This window comes from Pantherophis guttatus, chromosome 4, assembly GCF_059756535.1.
Source record: "Pantherophis guttatus breed Tessera chromosome 4, ASM5975653v1, whole genome shotgun sequence".
Classification (NCBI taxonomy): domain Eukaryota; kingdom Metazoa; phylum Chordata; class Lepidosauria; order Squamata; family Colubridae; genus Pantherophis; species Pantherophis guttatus.
Genome location: NC_142066.1, coordinates 47947756 through 47968455, shown reverse-complemented (window position 1 = coordinate 47968455; position 20700 = coordinate 47947756). Strand labels below are relative to the sequence as shown.

Below are 20700 nucleotides of genomic sequence, written 5' to 3'. Positions count from 1 at the left end.
TTCTGTATGTAAAAAACAACCACCTTCCATGTTCTGACTTCCTCAGGTATTTCAGAGAAGCTCTTCATTTATTCCTAAGTTTCGTTGCGACCAACCTGTGCCAGCCACAGACATGTGGCCCAATGGGGCCACCATAACCACCAAAGGATGGAAGGTAACAGCTGTTGTTCAGATGGATTACAACTCCTTTCTTCTTTCCTTCTGACTGGTTACCCACTCTCTAACAGGGGTCCAATTCTTGTCTACAGCCTTTATTAATTCAGCTTCTTCTTTCTTTCTGTACATTAATCAACTAATGGCCTTCATGCTATTTCATCATTCTACTGACATAAAGTGGTGTGAATTATATTGATACAAAATTGAAAACCCACAGGATACTAAAAATATTGAACTGTTTCCAGGGGTACAAAAATTATTTGGGGAACTGGATATGAGTACAATATTTGCTTCTTATTACTGTGTTTCCCCAAAAATAAGACCCTATCCTATATTTTTTTGAACCCTGAAATAAGTGTTTGGCCTTATTGCCATGCACTCAAAAGCCCAATTGGGCTTATTATCAGGGGATGTCTTATTTTGGGGAAAACAGGGTAGTGAACTATATCTCACTCTTTTGTACTGAATTATATTTTCTTTGCTCTTGTAAATAAGAAAGATACTCTGATCAAAGTCACACCATTTAGTAAGCCTGGGTACTAATTCACACACTGAATGGTGCATTTATTCTGAACTCAGAATTGCTTCAACTCAACTATTGTCATGTTAGTTATGAGTTAACAACTTATTTTATCATCTTTGGAAATAAAAATATTATCATAGTTTAAAAATAATGAGCCACTTTATTGAATACAAAAAAATAAGTGATTTCTATTCCTATGCATCAGTCTTGAAACTGTTAGGTTTAAGAAATGCTGTTCCTGCCTCTTGCCTAACTTACAAACTCATCTGAGATACTACGATAAAATGATATGGAGTTAAATTGAACAATGGGCTTCATTGGTATTCAGAGTACTTTCATTTGGGTTTGTGAATATTTTTCCCAGATCCCACCAACTGTGGCCATGATAGATTGTATCACTCACCTGTTATATGTATGAGTTACCTATTCCATTGTTTTGTTTTAGGAGGGGGGGTCTGATGTTTGTTTGGGTCAAGTTGAGCCTGGATTGTATAGACCAATCAGTGTAAGGTAGACAACTGACAGTTCAGTGAACTCCGTGGGAACTAAAGATTGCAGAAAAGAATAAAGATCACTCAGTGTCTAATCTCTCTGAATATTACCAAGAATATTCCAGGGCTTCAAGGGGAAGTCATGATATAAAACTTACACATATACATCATAAAGTATGTAATTTGTTATTATGTATTTCTCAGCAACAGAAGGGAGGCCTGTTAAGGATCTTACTATATTTGTTTGCTTATCTTGGGTTAATAAATCTTGAGCTTGCTGTCTTCCACTGATGTTAATGGAAGTCTCCAACTATAGCAGTGTGAATGATGATTAGGGTCTCAAGGGAGGCTGGGGGTGATGGGGGGACAGAAAAAGCTAAACATTCTTCTGTCATGTAATTTCAGTTCTGAGTCTCACTCCCTCTCCCACACATTTTAAAAATTTGCAATAAACATGTGAAGTTTTTCAGCCTTAACATTAATGATACACCTCATTTGGTCCCAGGTTTAACACTTGGATATGAGAATCAGGTATTAAAACAAACAAAGAAAAAAGGAGCAATGCCTAACGATGATTGCCTCGTTGCATTGGATTTTGGAATAAGTTGTTATAAGAGTGGGGAAGTTTTGATTAAGGAAAGACTTTAAAATAGGGAACAGAAAGCTTTTACAGAAGAATTTAATTCCATGATGCTTTGTAAATCTTACAATGAAAGGAAAACCTGGAAAACTATCCCAATTAAATGTGTCTTTTCTCTGATGCTTATCCTAGGAAATTTGAAATGAATATATTGAAAATCAGGATAGGTCATTTGTCCTCCTTTGCTGGTATCAGTTTCTTATTTCTCCCATTGAGAAACATTAATATAAATAAATTAAATATGATAAATTAAAATCTGTTTCTTATGTGGACAGTTGGATATTATCATAATAAGGAGATGCAATCCAAAATGAAAATCCTTTATTTATGATAACTCTTTTCTTGCAGCATATATTTAAATACAAGATTTGATTCATGAGCCAATATAATAACATTACCTTTAGTGCCAAATTGTTTCCAATAATACATAATTGCTGTAATTCATACTTAGTTTCTGAATTCTGCCCTTTCAGTTTTCAAAATAGAATTATAATTAGCAAGTGTCTTGTCAAATCTATTAGTTTCTGACCTGGCTAAACTATAACATTATTTTAATTCTGCTGGCCCTCGCTCAACTTGCTAATTTTCTTCCCCAGCTTTTTTTTAAAAAAAACATTCTGAAAACTCATTCTAAAAACTGCATGGTTCTTTGTCATTTTCCTATAATTCCATACCAAATATCAAAGACGTTGAATCTCCAGTCCATATGCTGAATCTGGAATATTAGTCGCCTCCATCTGGTCTTCAGGATTCAAGAATAATTCTTTCCCTGAAGCACTGAAGAACTATCACTTATATCATAGATGTTGATACCACTTTGAAGCAGTGCTTTGTTAGGGTTTTTGCTATCTCAACTCTTTCCCAAAAGGAAGTCTTGAAAGTTATTGAAGCCAATCCTCATAACCTGGTGGACATACAAGCAATGGCTTTATTTATTTATTTATTTATTTATTTATTTATTTATTTATTTATTTATTTATTTATTAAATTTTTATACCGCCCCCTCTCCCGAAGGACTCGGGGCGGTGAACAGCCAAGATTAAAAAACATACAATATAAACATTAAAATACATTTAAAACAAAATTAAATCCAAAATGGCTCCCCAATTTAAAACGCCTTACCCATAACCCTATAATTAAAACAAATTTAAAATTTCCACATTAAAAGGGGGAAGATTTAGGCCAGGCCAGCTTGATGAAATAGAAGAGTCTTAAGCGCGCGGCGGAAGGTGCGCAGATCCGGGATCCTCCGTATCTCCGGGGGGAGCTCGTTCCAGATCGTAGGTGCCCCCACAGAGAAGGCTCTCCCCCTAGGGGCCGACAGCCGACATTGTTTGGCCGACGGCACCTGGAGGAGCCCCTCTCTATGGGAGTGTACTGGCCAGTGGGAGGCTATTGGTGGTAGCAGGCGGTCCCGTAAATAACCAGGTCCTAAGCCATGGAGCGCTTTAAAGGTGATAACCAGAACCTTGAAGCACACCCAGAAGACCACCGGGAGCCAGTGCAGCTCGCACAGGAAAGGTGTTACATGGGAACTCCACGTCTTTGAAATACTCAGGACACCTTAAAGTGGTTCTGTCCACTTATTTATTATTGTTATTGAGTTTTGTTTTGGGAACATTAGGCTTTCAAGTTTAGCTTCATCTAAAATGTATTACTTACTCCATTCCAACCCCCACTCTCTGGTTCCTTATCTAGGGGCCTTCCAGATACATTGGACTATAGCTGGGGAAGGCTGATCTACTTCATATTTTCATAATCTGATTTCCATTAAAAATAAATTATTCTAATCACCTGATGTTCATGATGTTATGAGATAATTACATGTTTTTCATAGACTATGAGGCTATCCTTCACACGCAAACATTGTAGATAATTATTTGCAGGCAGAGCTATAACACATTTTGAAGATGCCAGATATGCTGCCTTATAGGTCCAATTTCACTAAGTCTTATAGCATAATATTTTTAAATATTCTTCAAAGGATGCCTAGAATGTGCTTGGTATCTTAAATACGTTATTCCTAGAGACCTTGGTTGACTGGAGCTTTTCAGCACTTCCCTGACTTTCGTGGAGGATGGGCTATCACATGAGTGAAACGTTCCTGGAAAGATGACTTGTGATCTGGACCAATTTTAAAATATTCTGGGCAAAAGAACAATTAGTCTAAATTCTAAGGGCATAAAATAGATTAAATGAAATGTATATACATATCTGTTTAAATTTTCAAACCCATAAATTTATATGGGTTAATAACTAAATAAATAATTCATTTTATAATTTAGTGTAATCACACTGAAATTTCCATGAAATAGAATTCATTTCTAATATTGTAGATGGCTTCATCTTCTGAGGATTCTTAAGATATTTTGGTTTTGAGAATGAAAAGTCTTCTTCTTGCAGGTGACCCTAACTCTGCATCTCTCCCTTGTCTAATTTTCATTATATGTCTTCATTTTACACACAAGGGAAAGTCCAGGGAAACAATTCAAATCATTCATCTGCCATAAATAAGTTATTTATTGCATCACCTGTTAATTAAATTAGTCATTTCAATTTACAATTATAGATTTGCTGGTGGATAGTAAAATATAAATTTAAATAGGGAGAAATTCCAAGTGAGAAAATTGTCTAACGCCAACGCCAAACAAAAATATAGTATTGAAACTGGAAGTATAAATATACACATAAGGAAGAGTGTTTATTTTCTGCCTCTGGATTTTAGTTATAAATGAATAGAGATTAGGATCAGATAAAAAATACTGTAGAAAAATACAAAGAACTAAATGGGAAAATCCCCATCTATGTATGACCATGCTTCGTTTTATAGTAAGGAAAAGAGTATGTCTACATTATCTTTGGATTCTTCTCTTATTGTACTCTTACGTTCCTTATATTTGCTCATGTAAAGGTGAGGAAAAAGTATTTGACTTCAACAAAATGGCTGCTAAAAATTCCAAGTCCTTAATTGATGGCATATTGAAATGCTCTTTTGCCCTTTTCATGGAAGGATCACACAAAAGAAGATCTCTTTTTGCTGTAATTTTTGTTGACTCCTTCTTTTATTGGAAGGTTGAGGATATAGAGAAAGCAATCTAACCTTCTAGCTGCCTTTTCTATTAATAGGCTATTCTACTAGCAATCTTCATATAACTGGGACAAACTTCAGTGTCCCAGGTGTCCATGCACCACAATTCAGGTAAGCCTGCAAATTGTAAAGCAGGAGGATGTAGCCCAAGATAATGCTGCAATTCAAGAAATAAAAAGTACCATAGAGTCTTTTATCATTTGCACCAAATTGTAGCACAAACATACCCTAGCAATTTTCCCCAGCTCTTTATTTATTAGGTAAGGCTTTTTCATTCCCAAATTTCAAAAATTTCATTCCTGAAAGTTCCTAATTTCCTAATTGCGCCTATTTTTTATGGAGAAAGTAATCTTAGAAAGGAAGGCATCTGGAACCTAGCTTAACCTTGGAGAAATTAAAATAGGAGAGCCACTTTGATTCTCCACACTGATATTTGTTTATGAAAGTTGTTCTTATGTTTATTATTAAACTCCCTGTTAATTATGAGAGAAAGAACACCATCTAAGGAAATTATATATATATATATATATATATATATATATATATATATATATATATATATATATATATGTTTTTCTTCTAGCCAGGTTTTCCCTACGTAGCCAAGGTTTTTTTGTAGCTCCAGCTCAGTAGAATCACATCTACTGGCCTGATAATGAGCCACGACCAAGGACCAGAAGCCAGACCGCAGCCGCATCATTAGCCACTTTAAACCCCTCCAATCCATACATGAAGCAGACTGACACCCACCATGAAGAGCTCGCACGGCCACAAACACGAAGCCAAACAACAACAACGCAGCTCACCAGCTCAAATCCCCCTGCAACTCAGACTAAGCTGAGCACAACCAAGCCCCCACCCAAACAGAACACACCCCCAGCCAATCAGAGCACAACCAACGCCCCATCCAATCAGAGCACAGCCAAGCCCCTAACCAATCAGAACACACCTCCACCCAATCAGAACACAGCCAAGTCCCCACCCAATCAGCTCACACCTCCACTAGCAGTTAAAAGGAAGAGACAGCTGCGATCTCACATTGCTCCTGGAAGCACGAAGCCGAGAACACCAGCCTGAAGATGACGAATGAGACTTCATCGAAACGTCGCCAAGACACTTCCAATTTTATGTGGGAGAAGACCCGAATAACCAAAGACCTACATACAAACACCCGCGAAAACCTGAGAAAACATATATATATATATATATATATATATATATATATATATATATATATATATATATATATATATATATAATATGTGTGTGTGTGTGTGTGTACTCACACACACACACACACACACACACACACATACATTTTCAAAAATATGCTTTTAAGGCTACAGTGTTAGACTTATTTCCTCTAAGTATAACTTTTCAGAATAGTCTTCTGAGTAAATCTGCACATAATTTCATTAGAATTAAAGAGTAGCTTGTAAGAGATGTTTTTTAAAAAAGCTAATTTTAATACGTATTAAATTAAAAAGATAAACAATAATACAAATGCAAAAAATAAAAGAATAAACTATAAAAGTGCAGAATATAAGAAAGACAAATAACAATAGAAAAGAAAGAGAAAATAGGTATATGGTTTAGAAATAGAAGTAAGGTGAAGGTAAAAGTTCCCTTGCACATGCATGCTAGTCATTTCTGGCTCTAGAAATAGAAGTAGCTTTTAGTATAGCAATAGTAACTTATAATCTTTTTATATAATACAATAAATCTCTTTTATATAATAAATCTCTTTTATTTATAAACAAATCATTAAAACCTCCTTGTTCAGTTCTGGTTAGCAATAATCCATTAAGTGTTACCAGATTTAATATCTATTTTAAACTTCATCAAATAAACCAACTTCATATTTCTTCCTTTTTCTTTAAAACTTTAACAAGTGTCTTTTACAAATCCAAAATAGGAAAGTTATCCAGGTTCTTCTTTTGATTTGTTATTTGCATATACCTTTTAATTTTTAAAATGGGAGCACGGTGGCTTGTGTAGTTAGGATGCCAGGTTGACAAGCAGCAAGCCCACATTTGAAACCCAAGTGCTGCTGTGGGATGGGATGAGCTCCTGTCATTCACTCCATCTTCTGCCAGGGACCCCCAACTGGACGTCCCCCAAACAGCAGTTAATCCTTTCAACCTGGAAATGCCTTAGTGCTTCTGATATGAGTGCAATGCAAATTATTAAAACATCATCCAAAATCATCCAGTGCTATAAAATCTGTAAATGTTTCTAATATCTAAAAAGCAGTTAACAAGCAATTTCCAAAAATAATTAGGAGAGGAAGTATTCAAACCCAGTGTCTATAAAGACACCGACCATGGTCCAGTCAAAGATTGCATTCCCTTGTCTCCCATAATTCTAAAACTGTCAGAAATCACAGTCATGTTGTCTCTTCAGAAGGAACGCTGTATGGAGCACTTGTGGCTGATCCCAAGTCCTTTCCTTGTCTGGGGAGGAGTCTGAAGAGTTGTTCCACTTGCTGGCTCTTCATTTCCCATAGTTGTCACCTCTGCTTTTAGTGAAGCTGTCTTCAGTTCATTATTTCTTTCTTGGAAGTAAGTTGTTTATAAAATAGTTGAATAGGCCACAAAAGGGGCATCGTGGCCTGTGCTGCATGCATGCATTTCTTTGTCTTCCCTGATTCAATGCCAGTTTTGCTGTGGCTTTAATGAAGAGTTTAATAAATTTGGAATTAGTAAGAAAGATGGAGAAGAAAATAGCAGGCTATGAGAGTCAAGAGTGAGCAAAGTAAGCTTGTCAACTTAAAAAAAAAGTTGGTGAAATCAGAGAATGCAACAATTCATAACATTTGTTGTCCCGAAACACCTGTCTATCACAGAGAACAGTTTCAAACAGAAACAAAGCATAGAAAGGAACTGCTGAGGATTTTTTTTCTATAGTTCTTTTTCCCCAATCTGGGCATCTTTCAAATGTACAGACTTCTCCAGCCAGCATGGAGTGGGTTGGGAAGCTACTTATACATAGAGTTATTTCTTTGTCTCTGCTCCTCAGTCATTCCCAATATGTAACCCATTTGAAATGTATATTACTTTTAAGGTATTTGGATATGACTTGTAATGAGAGATGTTGATCTGCCATTATCCATTCTTACATTTTGGGCCAAGTTTTCAGGACCCCAGGATACCAACTATCTGAAATAAAGGAACTGTCTATGTGGGCAAACCATTAACCCCATGCTATTAAAGTAATTAGATTATTGAACAGAGAAATTTCTTGATTTGCTCACTGCTTGAGACAGAATACTCCTGTCTCATTAGTTCTTGTATATTTTTTTCCTAAGAGTTAGGACTTTTTGGGCCTCTTTTGGTAATAATTCCCATTTTCCTCTTATTTTTCTTTCTGTATGAGTATCCAAATTTCCTAAATCTAAGCCACAAGCAGGCTTGGAGTTATGCAGTCCTATTACTGAAGCATTGAGGGGCAGTTGGGACTCTGGATGGATTACAGAAAAAAATGAAACAGAAACAAAGGGCCTTGCTGGAAAATCTGAGCAACAGTGAAAAGAACCTGAAATGTGTGGTTCACTCATCATTTGATGTGTAGTAAGGCCATCATATATTCATTCTCTGTCTGCAGAACAGAAAGTTGGGATGGGGTGGCTCTAAAAGAGTCTACATATTTTGGTATTTTTGTGTAATTGGTTAGGGGAATGGGAAGTATAATACACGAAGCGTCAAAACATCTCTGGAGGATAAACTTATTCAACTGGAAGGCAATATCATATGGTTGTGAATGCTGGGGTCAACCAAACAAAGAATCTACCGACATTTGCTAAAGGGGCTGGGGTCCATACATGAGACAAACAGCTGTGTCATCCTATCAAATGTCATACTTGGTGATAAGACTTTTTCTTCATCCACAGAAGAAGGTGAAGTACTCATGGGGTTGGATAACAAACATGGCACTACAGAACTAAAAAGCAAAGAAGACAGAACTCAGAAGAGATACTTTCAGTTTTGAGAAACCTTTAATGAAGATTGAAAACAGATGCTTAGAGGTAACCAGGCCGATGTTTCGAATAGTATTTTCCCTTAGAAAATCTACAATCCCTCGGGAATGAAATATCTGCTAAATATGAGAAATTGTTTAGGCAGCAATACCAGGATTCTACGGAAGACGATGATATTTTAAGAGAAGATCAGTAAAGGAATCTGGATGAAAAATAAAAGGTGTGTGCTACTGTTGATGTCATGACTATAAGAATCCAAGACATTTGAAAAAGACACTTGCCAAAAACTGGACATCCTAGAAGAGACCATCAATGACTTAGAAAGAACTATCGGTGTTAATTTAGCTGCCAGGCATCTATTGATCTAATATTTCTGGACAGCTAAAATCCAAAGATTAAAAAATAGAGAAGGAAAGGCAGGCATGAATATGCTCAGAGGTGGCATTACTGTTGACAGGGATGTGAAGTTAGAATGCAAGGTTCAAAACAGTGCAAATGCAAATGACAGCCACCTAATTCTTCTCCAATCATCTCGAAGCCTCTTTTACTATCCAAGTCTCAGTTTCTGTTGAACAGGTTCACTTGTTTGATGTTCCTCTTGATCTGCTCCTCCTCTTGATTCTTCTTGAAAGTGTCATTTACTGTCTGTCCTCTCAAGATTTCATTTCTTTTCAAGAGAAAAGGTGTGAAACCACCAGTTGCTGGGACTCTGTAAAATGGGACTTCAGTCTCACTGAAAAGTTAAATGAACTGTTTTTTAATTTCATTATCTGTTTTTTCTTTTTATAAAAATAGTTTTGGTATTCTTTAAGTTTATTGCTGTTTCTTTAATACTGTTGTTACTACCACGTTCTGCTTCCTGTTTGTACTAACTTTTTCTCATCACCATCAAATCTATCTATAAAATGAATTAAGGACTGCCTCTTCATAGAAATGAAAGCGGTTTTCTTGAGTTTCACTTTGAACAGATCTGAATTACAAATGTAAACTACTTGACACAGCCTGGTTATTCAGCAACTGTAGTTCACTCTCAATCATGGAAAAATAGAGGGGTTTTTTGGGGGGAGGGGAATCCTTGAGTCTCTAATGCAGAATTCTTAGCAACCCATGACCACCACTAGAAAAATCTTTAATAGCTTGGGCTGATATGATGGGGATAGGCAGTGAAAATAATTTTGGATGAGAATAAATGGATAATGTCATTGTCCCTTTAACAAATATCACAGTTTGTCCATCTGCTCTCTCTCCAATTCTTCCAGCTGATAACCATACTGTATATTTTAATCCATTTATTTCATTAATAGATAGGTAGAAGGGAGATGTGCTGTATAGAAGTAGAAGATTAGATTTCTATTTACTGTATTTCTCTTACCAAATCCCAGAAAAGAGTTAGGTTTGTGAACCAACCCAAAATCTTTTCCTTTTAGTTACCAGGAAGTCATGGAACACAATTTGATAAAAATGGACTCGGCTTTCTTAATTAAAGTATGTGAATTTGTTTTAGGAGTGAAACATGAAAACTTTCTGAATTCACTCTCCATTCCAAAGGTAGCAGATAGGACAACTCTCTAAGTATGCTGTTTCAGATGGAAAGATAGAAATGAATTATTCATTATTTTCCCAGATTGGGAGGTTTTATGGACTTTTTACATGTCCATAAAATGAGAACATTTTGCAATTTGAACAGGCAAAAAGAAGTAAATCAAATACACAACATGCTGCACCAAACAATATTCAATCTTGGTGGATGAGATCAGGCCTCTTCATTTTTTCTATTTCTGAAATGAACACCTTTTCTTATAGAGCCAACCAGTATGGATCTGTACATGTATTAGCTATAGCTACAGTATTAATTTCTCTTCCAATTGTTTTGAAAAGAGCTAGGAAGGTATGTTGTCTTCGGATTTGGAATTCTAGAACTACTAAAGGAATTAGACTATGTAATAAAATAAAAGTTTGACAATGTCAGATTAGACAGCATTGCAAATATAAAATGTTGTCCTCCTCCTACATTCTTCTCTTTCCTTCCCTTTGAAGTTGGGAAGAGCAAGCACTTTAAAACAAATTTTCTCTGTTATGTGAAAAGAGAATTTTTTCTCTTTTTCATAAGCTGGAAGTGACTAATTTTTTCATAGTACTTCAGGTTCAGACATTGGCAATGTTACATTTCAATGTGACCACAATGCTTAAAGGCCTGCTTTCTCCTCCCTTTAAAAAGAAATCTTCCCCACCCATTTTCTTCCAATTTATCTGCACACTGGGACAATAGGCAGTAGGTTTATTGCACAGAAGGTTAAGTTTTTCATGAATTTTCAGGTCAGCAGTAATAAAGATCCAATCTTCTACATGCTACATTTATCAGCAAAACTCTATGAAATTGGAAGAAAGAAGGCAGCTGGAAGCAGCGAAGGTGCTGGGCTTCTACCCAGTTTTGTTACTTAAATTTAATTATGTCTTTTTGTTTACAACTTTAATTATGACAGGTTCTAATTAGTTTCTTAAAAGAAGATCTTAGACATAATCTCCCTTTATTACATTTTTTTTCAAACTGCCGAAATAAGTAATTGAGAACAAAGTCCTTAATTTGATAAGCATCCCCCAAAGGTTTTCAGGATAATGTTTGGCAACTAAAGTTTACTTCAGATATCTGAGTGCTTCAAGATAAAGGTTTAATTGTACTTCTCAGACATAGTCAGTCATCTTCTGTTTTTAACTCTGCTTCCTCTATATTATTCCCCCTCCCCCATGCCAAAAATTAAATGTGAGGACAATGATTATGATTCTTCTTTAATCTTCTTGTTCTATGACAAAATTTGAGTTGGAACTATTAGCATTTTTTAAGTTGCAGTACCCAGGAACCTAAATTAATCACAAATTGTGATCGCAACTTAGCGAGAGTTTTCCTGTTAATAAAATGTGAGAGATGATTTTTTTCTATGGTTGCCTGATTTTCTTCAATATCTATGAGCCTTTAAAGAGCTTAATTTTATTTATTTGGGATACAGATATTTACAGTTGTTTTATTATTTTCAAGTAATATATATTAGATATACTTGTGCTCACATTCACATACAGCTTTTTATCAAAGGAATTTATTTTGAAGAAAGTGTTCAAAAATGGTAACCTCCATAAAACATGCAAATCAAGAATATTTTTATAATTTGGTTGACAGCCTTTAGGCATACAAAGACCTATACATTTGAATTTAATTCTTTGGAAATTCTGACCCATCTCTGAATCTAGGCTGCACAAATTTCATGAACATTCCCTAAGAACTAGAAAGTTGTTTTGAAAATTAAAATGAAATCTGATGTTTTTAGGCTTCGTTATCTGCATGTAAATATATACTGACATGAATATCAACATAGTAAAATAAAGATTATGTACCTGAAATTTAAACTTGTGAATTGTACAATGAAGCCAAGTTGTCTTGACAGTGATTTCAGGCAAGGAGTTGCATATAACTGATAATTTTGTTAAATTTGGGAAAGTGAATTAAAATATATATATAACATTAGTAATACTCTAAATCTGTCTAATGTGTGATGGGAATAAAACACAGCAAATCTCTGTGTAGGCTTCTCCTATGTCTCTTCTCTCATATAGTCTCTATATTAATTCAGAAGGTAAGTGTATCAAACTCTCTTAGTCTTCTTGTCCTTAGATATTCATAAAGCATTTGACAGAGTAAAAGATAAATTTGTTTATCTTTTAAACAAATTTACTGGAAATGGGATTGCTAGATTTAATCATCTACTTTCATCCAGCACAAACAGTAATTAGCATCAATAAATTCAGATCAGGGGTTTTCTCAAGAATCCAAGTTCAGTATAAAAATTGCATACAATTTCGTAGATCTGTAAATTGTTGGTGCATTTTTTATAATCTGCATGGAGAAATCATAGAGTTAGAAGGGACCATTTATGTCACTGAACTATGAGCCTGCTCATAGTATTTGTGATTGTTGGTTGTTTATCCTGTGAACAAATCTATTGACAGGGAACCCAATTAACTCTTGGTAAATTATTCTACTATTAACATTACTTTTACTATTAAGGATTCTTTTAGAGTGTGGGCTTTCACACCCAATTTGTATCACCCCAAAAAATGGGGATTTTCCTTCCACTTTTTTTATCTTACTGATAAAATAATGAAAACTGATAAAAATATTACAAATTAGAAGATCCAGAACATAACTTTATTTCACCATAGTACATGTCTGTCTTCAATTTGATGAAGAGCATTTGAGAGTTCATTAGACACCACTTTCAAGCTAGCTTTGCAGCCATTTAATTGTCATGCCCATATATATATATATATATATATATATATATATATATATATATATATATATATATCAAATTTATTAATCAGAATGGCAGGGAGTATTTTGAAAAATGCCTTGTTGAAATCAAAATGTATTATATTCTCAATATCCCCATCTATTAAGGTTGTATTCCCATCTATTAAGGTTAATCATGCAAAGCCACTAGGAAAACTCATGCTGACTTCTGATGATGATTGCCTCATCTTTTTCAAAGCAAATGCAAATACTTTCCTAAGTGTTAATGTTAAACTGACTGTTCAATCGTGTAGTTGGATCCATTAAAGTTCCTGGAACTTCCTTTCTTTTCCCATACTATGTAAATGCACACTGAAACCATCAGTTAATACCTGAGATAGTGCTGATCTGATTGCAGATTTAAATTTAGTCATAGACAGATATATCCTGAAAATGTTTTCATCATCTTCATGTTTTAGCCCCTCTCCTTTATCCATTTTATATTTATATTACGTATATTATTATTGGACAAGATTGAATCAAAGCAAGAGTTAGTAGCATTGCCCATGTCTGTGTTTTTGTATGTATAATCTGTTAGCATTTTGCCATTTTCACTGTTCAGTTAATATCCTGGCTGTTTTGTTTTGAACATATATAAAGAAACTATTTTTATAGGGTTAGTATCTCAGGTCATTCCAAGCTTTACTTTACACTAACTCTACAGCTCTGTCAGTATCCTTCCTAAATGTGGTTTTCATTGCTTTCAGATCTTTACTAAGCTTTTTATGTAGGCACACTGGTTTCTCCTTCCTCATTGGAGTTGGTATAAGTAAAACATTCCTATTTTTTTTCTGTGTATTTGAACAGATAAATTATGAAGTGATGTGAACCTTTATCAATACTTTGGCTAAAATTGTAATTATTTTGGCACTGCTTTAGACTATTTTTTTTTTAAAGTTGTATTACAGTGTTAAAAGGTTTTTGACACTTTTAAAACTAGTAATTTTAAGTTGCTTGAGGTGAGGGATAAGACATATTTATTATTACATTTTTGAGCATAAGTTATTTATCTACAGGAACTGCTTTACATCTACCTATGCTAAATCTGCTACATTGAGTTGTATGAAGAAACCCATATGCTAAAAATAAAACCCTTTATCTCATTCCTACGTTATCCCTCTGTGATTTTCTGTTTTTCAATTAACTTCTCTGTTTCTTTGTTCAACTCTTCTTGTTCCCCAAACCTCTCATGCATTTTCAGACTGGCAAAGGAAGTTGGGGTGAACAGAGTAAGGATTCATTTTAAAAACTTGTACAAAACTCGCATTCTGTAATTTTCTGAGCCTATGGCATCACCATCTGTCTGTTCTTTGACAGGCTGATCAAAGAATGTGATGTGTTTGGTAGTGTAATATGATATGTTTGAATACTGATGGAACATTGTTTTACATTTAAAAGCTATTGAATTTTCTTGTGCCACAACACAATAAAATTGAAACAGATAAGATTGCAAGAAATACTTGCCCTGATGAGAATCCAAAGGAAAAAAGAATAGTCTTTTTGTGCATTTTGTGTCAAAATTATTAGTTAGAATGCTTGGGAATATTTCATGACATCCTAGCAACTCAATTTACTGGTGGATAGAGGCATTTGCTTTTGGCAGGAAACACAGCTGCCAATTCACACTATGACATACAACTGCAGAACCAAAGCCAACCCCTTAAGCTATTATTTGTGTCAGTTTTCAACATCCTTGTTTCTTAACCTATCCCCAACAATATCACTTAATCTGTTATTTCCCCAGAGTGGTGGCGGTGTCTCGATTCCAGCCATGAAGATGGTCAATCCAGCATCACGGCTAAAGCAAACCCAGCAAGGCAGCCCAGACAAAAGCAAACACATAAAGCAACGCATGGAATACATGCGCATCCAGGGACAACAGCAGGTAGTTTATTTGTAGGCCACTTTGCCATTATTCTGGGGGAGCATGGAGACAGGTTAGCAACTCTTCATTTTGGCAGTTGGTGTGGGGGAGGTTATTCCTAGGAAAATAGTCCTGTCTCTGAGGCTTTGGGTGGGTATGAAGAGAGGAACATTTGCATCCATTTTGAATAAGGATTCTTAATAGCCCTTTAGATTTGGAATGTGGTTTTAAAATTGTATTCAGAGTTTATCTTTATCCTATCTGAGGTAAAGTACATATTAATTTATCAGACTGGAATTTCAAAATGAAGGGATACTTATTTATTTATTAATAGTGACAGTGGAAGTTGAAATGGTTCCATTGTCTGCAGGTATATATACACCAAACACTAGAGCACATTCATTTTTCCTGATCTACTGTGATCTCAAAAGAGGTCTCCCCCCCCACCTCACCGAGGCTTTAGCTTCCTCAGTTGTTAAGGGCCATCATGTGCATCTTCCAGAAGAGTCACTCAGATTCCAGGCATTAGCTTGAATTCACCCTTTCAGAATGTCTGGCATATTATAATAACCCAAATGTAGAGATGTCATAAGAGGTGCTATTGAAAAAGAAAATTTTCTAAGTTCGAGATTGTACCCAGACAATATATTGTTATTGTGAATATAGAAATTTTATACATAACCAAAAAAATTGTACAATAAATAATAATAATAATAAAAAAAACACCACTAGAAAAAGAAAACTTTCTGCAAGAGTTATAAAAAAGTCAATTCACAGTAACTCTGCATTTTTTTTGACTGGAAGGTGAAAAACAGAAAAAAGTTAGAGCAATTACAATAGATACATTACAATGGCTTGGGAAAAAAACAATTAAAACCAACCAAAAATATTGAATAAGGATAAATCTAAAACAAATCCTCCAAAAACTTAAAAAGAACCATCAAATACAAGTTAATATCTCTTCCCTTTTTAATATAAATATATGTTTACTACTTATACTTTTGAATACAATTATTTTATAATTCATTTTGCTGAATTAATAATAAGACTTTTGGGAGGCAATATAACAATGGATGAGTTGGTCCCTGAAAGTTGCAAGTTGTGGCAATCTTTTTTTTAAAGAGATCGATAAAAATCCCCATAGACCCTAAGTTTATTGTGCCAGGCATTAATATTTCATAGATGCTGCAGTTTCTATGCAGGTGCTATTTTTCCCCATTGACTTGGAGGCAAAACTTTAATACTTAGCTTAGTTATTTATTTTCATCTGGATTGGTTCCCTTGAGCATGAACTGATATTTATTTTATTTTAACGATCCCATCCATCAAAACAGCTTTCTCAGGATAACATAATAATATCACAATTTAAAATTTGTAAAAATTAATAATGATCCATGTGTTATTTCCCATGGAGAATTCAAACAGGGCTTTTTTCCATGGATGTATATGCCATTTATTTAATTAATTTGAAGGAACTTAAAATAAAATTCAAAATCCACTGACCTCTTTATCCATTTAAATTTTTATAATCCAACCTGTTCGTAAGGAGTTTTTATGTTTTTTTCAGATTAATTTTTAAATCCTTTTTTTTTTCCTGATCTTTTCCTTTAATCATGCCCCGGGTCATAAGAGCATTCACTGGATGGTTTGGTTGCTCTGCTGCACTGAAGATTTCTTTAGCATTTAAATAACTGTATTTCAAATGTATTTAAATGGGTAGAACAGGGTTGTTTCCAATGTCCATAAAGAGTCTGCTGAGGCTATATCTTTTTTCCTCAGCTCCCAGTGAGGTACTGCCTTTCAATGCCTCCTGGTCCTGCAGGCTTCCTCATGAGGAGCTGCCTTTTGAAATACAATCATCAATCTCTTCATCTTTTCTTTTTCTGGAGACTCTGGCTTATCACCCATAGATTCCCAGTCTATGCTATACCTAATGATTAACATGGAATGAGAAATGATGGAAGAATGTCTGAATCTGATAAGGTGTTGTCTGGTTGAGCACTTTGCCCAAGAAATGGATATTGGCCACAGATTATAATGATTTAGTCCTTCTATATTCCACAACTGTTCTTCATTTTTCCTCCTCTAATGAGATAGAGCTACTCATGTGGGGAAAAAAGGAATAGCTGATCTCTTGGGTCAATTTGAGGAGCCCTAACAGGCAGAGTGTGCCGTGATGAATACACCAACCATACGTCAATGACCTACTGGGTGTTATTTAGATTTCAGACTAGGATCAAACTCAAAATGCTGTGGACAATTTTATATGTTTTATAGTGCTTTGTCTTGTCTTTGTAGAATGGCCTGAAAGACAGGACTGACAAATTGCAAGCTCTCATCCAAGTAAGGTAGACTCAAAAAGCAATAAACATGCCTGTTGCATAGCATCCCAATAACTTTAATTAGTCAAAACAGCCTTCTCTAGATTTCAGCAGTGGAAAGGCAAATTATATGGAAGTGTCATCAGCATTTAGGCAGAGATGAAAGATACTTTCTGGCTGGATGAGCAGATTGCCTCCCAGTACATTTTCTGGAGGTCAAGTTATATCAGCAGTCTCTTTGCTTTTCAAAGCTGTGTCCGTCCCATTTGAAACCCAGTCATAAAGCCCTATCCCAGCATCCCTTTTCTTTCTCCAGTCATACAGTTCTTTGTTTGTGAATATGCCTGGATGGAGAAAGAGGTAGGCAAGCAATCTAAACTTTAGAGTGTTAAAATATGACAAATGGTATTTTTTATGAGAATATTTTAGTGTTGGTTCTGTTATTATCATGATTCTGTCTTTCCCATAGCTACAAACATTGACAGTATATTACATGCCTTTATAACAGCTGTATAAATTGTTTACAGTGAAAACAACAGACGTTATGTGAATTATCCAATCCAATTATCCAACTATCCAATTATTCTATACTAATGCCCCACTTTCACAACTACATAGGCAATTTAGGAAGTTTCATTTTCCTCACAGTAGACACAGTCACAATGAAAATTCTTCCTCAGCAGCACAATTAGAAACAAGAAAACAAAACCTCCCATTTACAGCATTAACAATTTGATTTTTCCACCTCTAAATGCAGCATACAAGGGATTTTTATTGGGATTGCAGTTGGGAAGTGAAAGTCCTCTTTTATTTGACCTTCATTCCTGGCAAGATCATGGATACATCCATATAATTTTATTGGCAACAATATAGTACAGAAGTGATTTATCATTGTCTTTTTTCAAGATTCTTTTTATTCTTCCCAGTCTAAGATTTAAACTCTTGTTAGTTTTATGATTCTGATGGAAAAGAGGGCTAAATTTTATAAATTTCCAAATGAAAATCCAATGCACATAATGAATATAACATTTATGCAGACAGTTCTGTTCAGCACTAACTTGAGCCTTTCCTATCTGAGCATTAACTAATTGACTGCAATATTTAACAGTTATAGTCATGCAATGCACAGAGACAGTTCTTGATTTACTATTCCCTGGAAAATGAAGGAATTAGAAACACAATACAAATTTTCTCCTTTATTGGTATCATTAATATTCACTATTTATCCAAACTTCTTGCCATCCTACTGTCTAAGTGCATTAGTAATGGTTAGGGTCTTAATGGTTTAGTCAGTTCAGTTCAGCTGGGTTGACATGCTTCTGTGTTCTTGCTGATGCTAACAGTGTACCCAGTGGCTTGCCAACTTTCTGAGGCCACAAAGCAAGGTAACAACCGCCATTTTTCCATTCATTAAGCACAACATATCTACCTGTTTCCCCATCCCCATTCGTTCCCGGAGACTTGACCTTCCTTTCCATAAATCCCTTTTTCCTTCTTGATCCCTAAGCACATTTGATTTGCTGACGCTTTCCCCAAAATTCACTCCTGCTTCTGTCTTCTTTTTCTGTCATATGTGAGTAGAGCAAAGACCATGGACACTTGCTTTCCCCTGTTCTCAATGTCTCCCTAAAGGACTCTCTGTTTTGCTCATTTGGCAACATATAAACAAGCTCTCCCCTCCTACTCCAAACATGGGAGAGTAAATGGCTGATGGTGAATTTGGCTGTCTTCTTTTGACCTTTCGAACTGTTTTAGCATTTTGTCTCTAGATGTATTAAAAGTAAGGCTCTGAAAATGCTAGGCAACATTCTAGAAATTGCAGACCCAGTATATCTGGAGGATATCAGACTGGGAATCATGGTCTATTATGAGATATACGTTATGAGCAAAATGAGTCTATATACTCCCCTTCGTCACTGTTTTCTGCATAGCCCCCTTCACTCTATATCTCTGTATCCCATGATTTTTATTTGTATTTGTTTATACTAATTGCAGTACAAACCTAGCACAGGTGCTGTTTGCCTGTCAGGAACATTTCTAAAGGTCAGCTTTCTCCAAAACAATTTATGTGAATGATGTGCAGATGCATCAGTAGACACTTGCCTTTATCACCAAACTAGTTATGACACAGAATTTGAAACAGCAAGTGGGCTGAGATTTGTAGGTGATGAAGACAAAAATTTAGAAGCCTCTTCTGGTAAAAAGTTTCTTGTCTACAAAGAATAAGTTACATCAGAATCCTCCCTCTTTATTGCTTTTGGCGCAAATGGCAACAGAGGGAGGTGAGGCTTAAAGCGATATGAATAGTGTTTTCATCCCGCTATATAATACCTTTGGAGGAGGATTATAGGATTTCATTTCTGGAATATTACCAGTACCTTCTTGATATGACTTATTTGCAGCACTTCTAGTCATATATTTAGGCTTGCGTACATTTCAATAAGAACTTTATGCATATATGTAGTTTTCTTTCATGAAGAGAACTTGTGAGCTGGGCTGGAGAAATGAAGTAAGGATTGCAAAAATCTGAGTTTTGTTTTTCCAGCCATCACACAAATTTCTTTCCAGGTTCAGAGGAGAGAGGAACTGTGGGAAGCAAAGTGGGGATCATGAAGAATCCAGCTTTGTTTCTCCAGTCCAGGACATAAGTTCCCTTCTGCACATGGTGGAGAGCTGCTTGCCCTCCTTTGGCAGGAAGTTGTTTTTCTCTAATTGCAACTGGGATTGCCAGAATTGTGGCTATTAGTGATGCGGTCACATTGGCATCTCACTTAATAACCTCTTTGCTCAATAATTAAGATTCTGGTTCCAATAGTGGTAGTAACTTGAGGACTACCTGTATCGGACACCTTTAATTTTGTTGGCTTAATATTTTTTATTCCTTTTCCACATTTTTCATAATGTGGAAAATGTTCTTCTCTTGTAGAGGAATAGCATGACGGATATATGTGCTATCACAGAAGTGTCCGTGAATGGATTAGTGTAGCTTCTTATTATTTGAATTGGATTTTATCATTCACCCTTTCAGTTCTCTTCCAAGCAAGTACATTTCTCAGTGCCTTGCTAATATATTTAGTGTAAAATCCACAACAAATCCCCGTGACAAGTGATTTTATTTCGTGTGTGTTTAACTACAGAAGAAAAAGTCTTTTATGGGATTACAAAATGGCCAGGTTTAATAGATAGAATTCACTTAAGTGATGATTGTAAAAGAAGCCTACTGATTCATAATGGGTTTATATTTTATTCTCACCCACCTTTCACTGTTTTTTTCTTTCCCTCCTTACCACATCTTTAGC

The 20700-nt window shown here is 35.3% G+C and overlaps 1 protein-coding gene across 18 annotated transcripts in view; it reads left to right on the top strand.

The window, feature by feature from the left end:
* SRCIN1 (SRC kinase signaling inhibitor 1) overlaps positions 1 to 20700 on the top strand; it is a 305422-nt gene that overhangs the window by 272751 nt on the left and 11971 nt on the right. For 6 of the 18 annotated variants that reach the window (XM_087892088.1, XM_087892094.1, XM_034415636.2 and 3 more), the window contains 3 exons: positions 47 to 154; positions 14961 to 15101; positions 18745 to 18786. In XM_087892088.1, the coding sequence (XP_087748214.1) occupies positions 47 to 154; positions 14961 to 15101; positions 18745 to 18786 (291 nt within the window). Of the gene's footprint in view, positions 1 to 46; positions 155 to 8787; positions 8923 to 14417; positions 14446 to 14960; positions 15102 to 18744; positions 18787 to 20700 lie in introns of those variants that run through there. The other 12 variants (XM_087892092.1, XM_087892089.1, XM_087892098.1 and 9 more) reach the window with 9 other exon arrangements.